General features: G+C 39.6%; 1 protein-coding gene across 5 annotated transcripts in view; it reads right to left on the bottom strand.

Annotated features, from left to right (window-relative positions):
• The window catches only part of LOC121322628 (arf-GAP with coiled-coil, ANK repeat and PH domain-containing protein 2-like), a 42,024-nt gene that overhangs the window by 9,280 nt on the left and 22,306 nt on the right, over positions 1–10,438 (bottom strand). For 3 of the 5 annotated variants that reach the window (XM_041262798.1, XM_041262803.1, XM_041262800.1), the window contains 9 exons: positions 10,031–10,042; positions 8,796–8,855; positions 4,735–4,847; positions 2,347–2,398; positions 1,630–1,730; positions 1,364–1,469; positions 858–1,066; positions 299–368; positions 88–182 (listed from right to left, as the gene is read on the bottom strand). In XM_041262798.1, coding sequence (XP_041118732.1) covers positions 88–182; positions 299–368; positions 858–1,066; positions 1,364–1,469; positions 1,630–1,730; positions 2,347–2,398; positions 4,735–4,847; positions 8,796–8,855; positions 10,031–10,042 — 818 coding nt within the window. The remainder of the gene's footprint in view (positions 1–87; positions 183–298; positions 369–857; positions 1,067–1,363; positions 1,470–1,629; positions 1,731–2,346; positions 2,399–4,734; positions 4,848–8,795; positions 8,856–10,030; positions 10,043–10,438) is intronic. The other 2 variants (XM_041262801.1, XM_041262802.1) reach the window with 2 other exon arrangements.

Here is a 10,438-nt window from a genome sequence, read left to right as displayed (position 1 = left end):
TTTAGAGCAGCGCAATGTCTCTGTTGTGAAAAGCACACTTTCAAAACATACAAATGGCTCCGTGTAGTTAATGGATGAGATCCTTACCTGGGATCTCCAGGCTGTGGTTTCTTGGCACCCAGCGCTTCCAAATTAGCCTCATATATCCGGTTTATAACACTGTTCCCCAACTCGCACATGACCTGTTAAGAAAAAAAACAAAATAAATATGAAGGCGTGGATCAGCCACTAAGCACCCCTATATTGAAATGGCCTGCTTACCCACCAGTTGCAGTGCTAACCAGACAGACAGTCTCACCTTTAGCAGTTCAGGCTCCCAAGAGTCTAAGGTAAGAGACCGGACTTTGGACAAGTGGACCCCAAGACTCCTAGGAAGTAACAATATCAACAATGCTTTTATTTATTCATTTTAAATAAGCCATGCAACTACCAAATAAATACAAAATAAAAATAGCTACATGGATACTGTCATTCATGCAGGGGAGTCCGTTTCTCTCTCTCAATGATGTTAAATATGGCATGTTGGGTTCCATACAGCCTGATCCATCCTAGTTGTAGCAATTTCATTAAGCCTAGTACTGTGCTACCATGGGTACCTGACACAAGTGTCTTCATTGGATACTACTGTTGTTGTATTACTATTAAAAAGGTCAAAATGTAATATTACACAAACACAAATCCATAAAGCCTATTAAATACTGAACAGCTTTAAGTCTAGAAACTTAATAAATTCAATGACAAATGTTCGACTAGATCATTTTTCATGTCTTCAAGACTATGCAACAACAAAAGCAGGTGGTTATATTAATATATTTAATTCCACAGCAAGCTGGTTTGAGTGCAGCGCTCCCTGTTACCGGTGTATTCCTGAGCACTCGATGCATAGTGTGATCCCCAAATTGATGCTGGCCCAGCGAGGTTCAGCCATCCCACAGTCACAGCAGCTGGCATTGCCAGCGATGCACTCAACCCGCTGCAGCGCGCTCTCCCCTTTCAGAGACTTCTCCTTCAGCTCGCCACCAGAATCAAGGCTGCCTGTAGACATGGAACACTTCCTGTCCAGCTTCTGCAAATTGAATCAGAAACAATCAACTCACTATTAACTTGGTGATAGGGTTGTGCCATGAATATACTATATCAAGAAATTCTGCTCCCATTTAAAAAAATAAAACGACCTGGTGGTGTGTATTTTTTGGATAGAACACACTGCAATTTAACAGTAAGGTTTTAAAAGGCACGTTGTAATTTCAATTTCATTGTAAGGATTTTAACGGCACATCCTTGCTGAATCGCAAGCCGATACAGGATTCTTGTGTCTCTTGCATTTTCGTAAGATCCACATAAATGCACACCATGAACTGACCTCAGAGCTTTGACCCTGCTCCCTGAACGCTGTAGCGATGCTGTTTTGTACAGCCTTAATCCACGCCTGCCGCAGCTTTTCAGAGTCTGCCTGCAACATGCAGCTCCTGGGAGAAAAAAAAAAAAAGATCATACATGCTTTATTTTTTAAAAAATTAAACGAAGACCTGTTGGCTTTTATTTTTATTGTAAGACCTCATTTTTCACTGCATTGTTAAACAACGGTTCAATGACAGAACCCAGCTGTGTTTGCCGGTAGCTACTCACTTTGTAGGAGAGACGACCTCGAAGCAGAAGCGGCGCTCAATGTCCTCACAGTGTTTCACTGTGCACAGCCTCAGGTCTTCCACCACCACAGTAGGGTTATCCTGTAGAGGGAGAGACAGGTGTTACAAACACCCACTTGTACCTTCCCTCTGCACTCCAGTGCCTTCTGTCTTTGAACTGCATGCACATTATACACTATGTCGTGGTATTCAGGTGTCTGCTTGTCGTCATGTGGAAATCACTCCGGTCCTGCACTGCTCACTTGGTAGATCTGAACTACTTTGTGACTGAACCTCACTCACTGTAAGCCCTACTTAAGTGCTTAACAAAGTTCTCAATTCTTTTTATATTAAACAATTATACATCATAATCTAAAGTTCACAGAAAATATACAAAAGGTCTAGAACCAGTTTTAATAACTAACTTTTGCCTAACATTAACAATGAAAAACAGATGATAATATGCATTCCCAAACTTTGCATTTTGTAGAATGTTAAGAGTTTAAACAAATGTAATTATTGTATTACTAATCAATTCTAGTAAAATGTGTTACTCCACACAGGTCTGGTCTCTTGAACTCCTAAATAAGGCAATTCAAGTGCATCATCATATCTGTGTATTGTTACGAGTGTGAGCACAGTGGATGTGATGTGAAATGCTGATACAGATATTCAGGTTTCAGAAAAAGTATATTAACACATACAGTAATGGTCCTACCTTAAACTTCTTCTGGTATACTAGCTGGTTGTTTTGAATAGAGAACCAGCGCCTGGGTTTGGAAGAAGAAAAAAAAAAGAAGCTGGTTATACCCTACATACTGTAATAATTTAGCCTAGTACCCAAAAATGTTATCTTATTTAGTCAGGTCAGATTCGTAGCTTACAATGAACAAAGGGTTCAACCTAGTGTCAAAGCTCACACAAAACAAACAAGTTAACAAAACAGTAAAGTTAACTCTCCAAATATACATATCGGCTTATTTGAGAACACTGATTTGCAGGTTTGCACTCTATGCTGTGCAAAATCAGTTTGACACACTGCAAGAACGGGAAGGCTGGAGCTAGAATACGGGACACCTGCTCCACTACCTTCAGAACAGCATTAACAGTGCTTTAGCATTTAGGTAACATCGCCATCTGCTGGTCAACTACTAGCCTATTTCTAACTCAATGTTCCTCAACACAAACTGATCAACTGCATAACATGATGGTTGGGCATGGGACTATTGTGATAAGGAATACACCGTTCAGATCACTGCTAATAAAATCTGGACTCCAAGTGAAAGGTGCAAAAGAAAGCAACACTTTGGTCACATTATTTTATTACAGCAGGGCCTTAGACATTGGACAACAAGCAAAGATATAATATTATTAAAATCCCTGTGTATTCCAGTAGCTTTCATCTGCACACACCACTGGCCCACAATACAACTATTGCAAAAATGCACAGCTGCATATACAGACAATGTACGCAGACTGTAAACTGGTAGGATATGGTATAATGAGTTGCATAAGCCTGGCATTTAGTTTGCTACTTCCAAAACGTAATGCAGTAAATGGGACTTTGTGTAGATGTGGTGCACTTTATCTGTATTACAATACATTAGGATGACTAGCTGAGATGCATTTTCCTTTCCAGTGGAAAAAAATTCAAATCAACATTTCAATGATAAACCATTAGTATGTTTTCGAACACCAGCCAGCAGCAGAACACAAAAAAACAGTTTTAAAAAAATCTAAACAAACAAAATACTAGAAGTCTGCTTCTTCCTGTGGAAAGCCAAGCTCTACGGGAAGGCCCGAAGCAAGCACATTATTTACGCTTGCTTGTTTTTGTTTCTGTTGTGTTTATCAGAAAGAGCTGTGTTTAGCACTAACAATTTGAAAAGAAATCTAATCCAACCAATGGCACCAGCAAATTAAAACTGACTTGGAAAAAAAATACTGAGATTCATCTATTTTCTCTCATGTGCCACTGGTTCTGTAAACTTGAAAAAAATAAAACAATCTTTTGTTTTTCTGTCTGGAAATGTTAATTGATTATCCTTGCTGTTTAGCAGTAACTGCTAAACAGTGGCCAGGAATGTAAAGCTATGCAGTTGGGCTCTCAGGGGTGCTGCGTGGGTGGATCATGTGACACAGGTGAGCTGATGTGGTATTTCTTTTTGCGGTCATGTGACAAATAGCAGGTGGGACCAAAACATGGACACAAGTGAACAAAATAAAAGAAAAAGAAGTGTAAAATGTGCACATAAATAAATGTTGAAGCATGAAAGATACAGCGAGGAATTAATCTATACAGCAAATGAAGAGTTCAATAAAAGAATGATATTGGCTCCTTATCGAAACACCCTGCTAATCAGCACAGTGCTGTAACTAGGAGCAGATCTGGGGAAGGAATCAATTCAACAAGAAAACTTTCCCTAACTCACAATTCCCTCATTACAAAAGGTGCACACCGAACATGATTTAACACATTAACAAGTTACCCACTACTGAGAAACAGAACAAACCTTCAGCTATGTAGCTGTATATATTAGGTTAGATATAAAACAGAGAGCTTCTGTTTCCAACGAAGAAAGAACAGTTCCACTGCGCCACAAGCAGGTTCAATTTCATACTAAAATTGCATCCCTCTGTGTCACAACAAGGCACATCGGGGATGATTTATACAGGAATACATAGTCAGCTATTCCTTCCTTCCAAACTGGTCAGCTCAGCATTCAGTTATTTTACTGTGTGACGCAGAACCTCACGAGGCTTGTGTTGTTATTTAATCTTTCTGAATGTTTCCGAAAAAGACCTGGTCTAAATCCATTACGGTTACCAAAGCAGTTGTGTTGTATTACTTCGCGTATAGAGATACTCTCTGGACTGTGCCTCCTGTTTGTTTGAATATTTGATAAGAAACGCTGTTAATATTAATGAAGTCAGACAGGAATGAAGATGTATCGTTTGCTGCAGGACAGCAGTGTTTTCTAAAAGTCAGCTGCGTACATAGTGCCCGAAAACCACAGCACAGTCAAATATTGAACGTGTTTGACTCGAACGCATTCTCATTTTCCTCAGTGCTGTAGTTATGGGTCAGTGCCCAACAAGCACGTACCTGTTCCATGTTTTGAAGGCATTGCTGGCCCTTTTGAAAAGATACCCCTCCATGGCAATTCCATTGTCGGCGTCCACATTGTATTCCAGCTTGGTGTCGTCATTCGAGAAGTCCTGAAAGAGAAACAAGGGTCAGACACGACAGAAGACTGCGTCGTAGATTCTGATCTAACAAATAAAGTGTAAACCACAATCCACCAAGAATGTGGGCTTCTCCTGTTGTTTGCGAGATACAGACTCCCTCTATACTTCCACCCCCAAATCTGTTTCTTTCCATGTTCAGACCACCCCTACCTAGCCTCATGGCTTTGGCTTATCTGTGAGTGTGTGGGCAGGGTGTCAATGCCAAGCACAGCCAAAACTAGAAGGGAATACAGTTAACAGCCATTGCAGTGGACAAGACTGGCCTTGTGCTTAGGACAGTTCTGCAATATTAACCTTTAATAGAATGCAAATAAGGATTGAAAATTGCATAACAGCAAAGTGCCACATTAAGCGTTTTTAAGGGATGGTCTGCATAGTCAGAATGAAAAAACAAACAGTTTTGGGTAAAGGGGAATGGGCTGAGCAATTCAATGCATGTGCCGACAGTCAGGTTTTACTTCATGATTTCTTATTTATTACCATTGTTCATATTTGCAGACTGCATAATCCAGCTTCTATTTAAAACCCAGCGGTAAGTGTTCCATTGTGGAATGTTGCTGCAGGCTTCAGGACTGCATGGAAACCAACTGTCCTGTGATCCCTTGCGCACACAGTGACAATGTTTTTTCTGACTCGCGTCCATTGAAACATAAAACCACTCTTCACCTCTTCACTGAATGCATTGATTAAATTGGACCCAGTATGACTTACTGGTGCACTGCAGTGAATTTACAACAGCTCTGTTCATTTTTTTTTTTTTTTTAATTTTTTTTTTTAAGGGTTTATTATGTATTTGATTGACTGATAAATAGTTTTTTTTTTTTTTTTTTTTTTTTTAAACCATAGTGTAACAGAATAAATCAATTTGAGGTTTTGACTTACTATTTAGCCAGAATAGTTTACCTGGAATACTGAGGTTATTCAGATTAATAACATCCCTAACTAGGATTAGGGCAAATCAACCTTCAAAAAAGCAATGGCTACAGTTTGCTGGAATGCAGCTGTTCAAAGAAAGGTTTTGTGGCTGAGGTTGTCTCATTCCATTATAAGATGGAGGTCAAATTCAGCAGAGAAATGTACAAGGAGAAAAAAGCTTAAGTATTTATTTATTTTTTTAAGTATTTAAAATGTTCATAGAGTAGGTGTCCAAACCCACTGGAAGGACTTTTTTTGTATACTTTTATTACCCTAAATTGGCTAGTTTCACAGACCCTGATTAGCACCCTCTTGGACTACCGACTGTTGCTTTGGGTGAGAAAATCCAAAACAGGTGCAATTTAAGTTATGTGAATCCTGGAGAAAATCTAACAAAGTTCAGCTGATTTTAAGACCCAGCCCAGCCAGATAGATAGATTTAGTAGAGGAATGGAACGAGATATAAGTGGAAACGAAACGAACACAGCATATAGTACCGACGCAAACAAGAAGAGATTTCAAGCAGAATTTGTTCTTTTGCACTCTTTCCCTTTCACCTTACCAGCAGACTGTGACAGGTAATGGACTCTACTCTATCAGCATATAACTTCTTACAAATCTGCCAAGCCACTGGTAAAGACAGCTTCTGATAAAGCTGGGAACAGTAGATGCAGGGGTCTTTATTGGTATCTGCTGGGTGAGGTTCTACACATGCATTTGTTCCACTGTCTCTCTTGAGTATGTGCATGTGGGAAGAACACACAATACATGTGCAGGTGATACTGACTCTAGTATTTTCTACGATGACTCGGTTCCAGTTGCTGTTTATTTCTGGGAGCAGAATGCACTCAGTTAACACTCTGGCAGGCAGACATGTTGTTGTATATCTTGCAGCAGGATGAATGTAGCAAGAGGTGATGCACTGTCTGTTGGTAAAGCAAACCCTTGACTATCTACAGCACATTAACCAGCCCTACCCAGGATTCCCATTTTGTAGCCAAATTATTACTGGGGTCAGGATGCACAGTTTAAATAGCTCTGCTAAACTAAATGCTTTTTGTTGAATAAAAAAAAAAATCAACTGACAGCCATGTCTTATCCACACCACACACATGACACGTATGATCTGCAGATACATGACCCACTCCTGGGATTAAAACTAATATATTATATATATATTATATTATTATATTAATATTATATATATTATATATATATTAGGGAGTATATAAAATAATATATATATATATATATATATATATATATATATATATATATATATATATATATATATATATATATATATATACACACTGAGTGTACAAAACATTTGGAACACCTGCTCTTTCCATGAAATAGACTGACGAGGTGAATCCAGGTGAAAGCTATGATCCCTTATTGATATATCCTGTTAAATCCACTTCAATCAATGTAGATGAAGGGGAGACAAGTTAAAGAATGATTTTAAGCCTTGACACAATTGAGACATGGATTGTGTATGTGTGCCATTCAGAGGGTAAATGGGCAAGACAAAAGTGCCTTTGAATGGGGTATGGTAGTAGGTGCCAGGCGCATCGGTTTGAGTGTGTCAAGAACTGCAACACTGCTGGGTTTTTCACGCTCAACAGTTTCCTGTGTGTATTAAGGATGGTCCACCACCCCAAGGACATCCAGCCAACGGCAGGCCAGTGGTCGAAAACGGCTCATTGATGAAAGAGGCCAAAGGAGGCTGACACGAATTGTGCAGAGCAACAGACGGGCTACAGTTAGTCAACTGACAGTCCAGTACAACATTGGTGCCGAAAGATTCATAAAAGAATGCACAACTCGTCGTACCTTGACACGAATGGGGTATGGCAACCGACGACCTAACAGAGTTCCACTTCTTTCGACAAAACACAAGAAACTGGAGTTGCAGTGGGCTAAGAAACAAAAAGGATTGGAAAAACATTGCCTGGTTCCTGCTGTTTCACACTGATGGGAGGACTAGGGTATGGAGAAAACCACATGAGTACATGCATCCATCATGCCTCGCGTCAACATTGCAGGATGGTAGTGGTGGTGTGATGGTGTGGGGTGTGTTTTCATGGCACACATTGGGCCCCTTGATAAAAGTGGAGCAACATTTGAATGCCACAAGATAGCTGAACATCACTGCCAATCAGGTGCATCTATCTGCTAATAGATTTTTTCAGCAGGATAATGCCCCATGCCACAAGGCTAGGATTGTCCAGGAATGGTTCCACGAACATGACAGTGAATTCAGCTTACTGCAGTGACCTGACCAATCACCAGATCTCAATCCAATTGAGCATCTGTGGGATGAGATGGAACGAGCTATTCGGAGTAGAGATCCACTACCAGCCAACTTGACACAACTGTGGGAAGCACTGGAGTCAACACGGGCGAGCAACCCTGTGGAACACTTTCGACACCTTGTAGAGTCCATGCCCTGACAAATTGAGGCTGTTCTGAGGGCAAAAGGGGGTGGAACTCAATAATAGGCAGGTGATCCTAATGTTTTGTACACTCAGTGTATATATATATATATATATATATATATATATATATATATATATATATATATATATATATATATATAGATCAAAAAATCTGTGAAAGTATACTACTGTAATACAGCTATGCTCCCATCTGCCCCCCACAGCTTGATTGCCCCCCCAATTCCTTAGCATTTATCATCTTGACCAATTGATATGTAAAAACAATTTCCAGATGTTTGGCAAACCATGGAAGTGAAGAAGGCATTTCTATTATAGCTGATCTTTCCTGAATCTTTACTACTGAAACAGACTACAAAAAAATAAAAAAAACAACAAATATCTTGCACTTTGAACATCTAACTGTGTAAATGAAAATTAGTACAAGTGAATTGATTTTATATACTTTAAAATCTTAAAGTATTATCTGTAAATAAGAGCATACCAAGGAAAAATATAGAAAAGGTTTAGAAATGCAAAGATAAATACATAAAAAGCTACCTACACCTGTTGACCTCCAAGCACAAAAGCATCTGGCATCTGGCACTGTATCAGACGCAGTCACCTAAAAGTTTACATTAGAACAAGGAAAACTTGTTTGGCCGAGAATACTGGGGAGAATACCCTGTCCTACAATTACAACTGATAGACAACCATTATCAATAAAACCCACACATTATCAATCCTAACAGTAACCCACTACTAAACATTAAGTGAAGTCACACACAAATCCCACCCTTAGCAAAAAGCATGTTACTGTATTGCGACAGCATACAAGCAGTAGACTGAAGTGTGCAGCACACATACAGTAGCCATACCCTTCTCTATGGTGCACAGTACAAGGGGTTAAAATCTTACCAGATACCAGACATAATGAAATCTACTGAAGATCTTCATGGTGTCAAGGGCTTGTATTCTCAGAACTGATCGTGAGGTTCAGATGCTCTTCAGTTCGTCATCTCATCATCTCAGCTTCTTTTCACCTACAACCCCCAACCCCCTCACCTAATCCCCAGTTTTACAATATAGCTTTGAGTTTCCAGAGTAGCTTCGATCCCTCACTGCTTTATGATCTGCCTTTGAGTTTCCAGACCAGCTTCGATCATTCACTGCTGATGTGTGTCAAAGTTAATGTTGCATTGCACTGGGAAAGCATTGCTATAGCTCCTCCTCCTCACATCAGCAACATTGCAATCCAGATCTGGGCTGAAGTCATTCCAGTGCTGAATGCATGATCATACCTTCATGCATAGTGCAGGTAAACAGTATCCTGTTTCTACACACTGCCCTTACAGCACGTGCAGCAGAGATAATGTCGTTCCTTCTGAAGCAGCATTCCAGAATTCACCATTACACGGTCCAGCCTGCATTTGCTTTCTATGTTTTAGCAGCATTTTCTATACAGTAACTACCCCCAGGGTGTATTATCCTGACCACAGGGAATATTTTTACATTTGTACTATGAACACTGTTAAACACATGGATTGATTTGTGTCTCAACATTTGGAATAGAAAACAAAAAAAATAAGAATAGAGCAATGGATTTTTGTTATTTAACAGATACATTAACATGTATGTTTTTTTTCTTACTAGAATTATACCATCTTTTTTTATTATTCAACAGCTTTCATTGTATCGATCGTGGCAATTGCTACAAGATGTTGCTGTTAGTCGCGATAAGCTAAAGAGCGACTGTATCAGTATTACATGCCATTGAAGGAGACTGAGAAAAAAGCTTACCTGCAGAGCAGCCTGACAGCAGCAGAGAGAACAGAAAGATGACCAGTTTAGAGAACGATAGTAAATGAGGAGAAAAGAGACAGCGTAAAAATAGCAGCTGCAATAAGGAGGAGGAGAAGAGACAGAACCCCCGGACAGGAGCATTCAAGGTCAAACAGATGTTCACACAGCAGTCATTGAGAAGAGATTTCAAAAGCCCCTCAACAGTATTTGCACGCAGGGTTTTTTCCAGGCTGATATTTGCATTCATATTTACAACCAAGGGCTGAAATGACAGACACCCTTGCATCGACCTTTACCACAAGCATCAGCTTGCCAAGATTGCTGCAATAGTGCTAACAAGCATCTGTTTTAATATCTAGTCTCAACAACAAAAAATTCTTCACAGAGACAAAGTAAAACATTATT

The sequence above is a fragment of the Polyodon spathula genome, chromosome 11 (genome assembly GCF_017654505.1).
Source record: "Polyodon spathula isolate WHYD16114869_AA chromosome 11, ASM1765450v1, whole genome shotgun sequence".
Classification (NCBI taxonomy): domain Eukaryota; kingdom Metazoa; phylum Chordata; class Actinopteri; order Acipenseriformes; family Polyodontidae; genus Polyodon; species Polyodon spathula.
The sequence above is the reverse complement of the archived record's forward strand: the minus strand, read 5'-3'. Positions and strand labels throughout refer to the sequence as shown.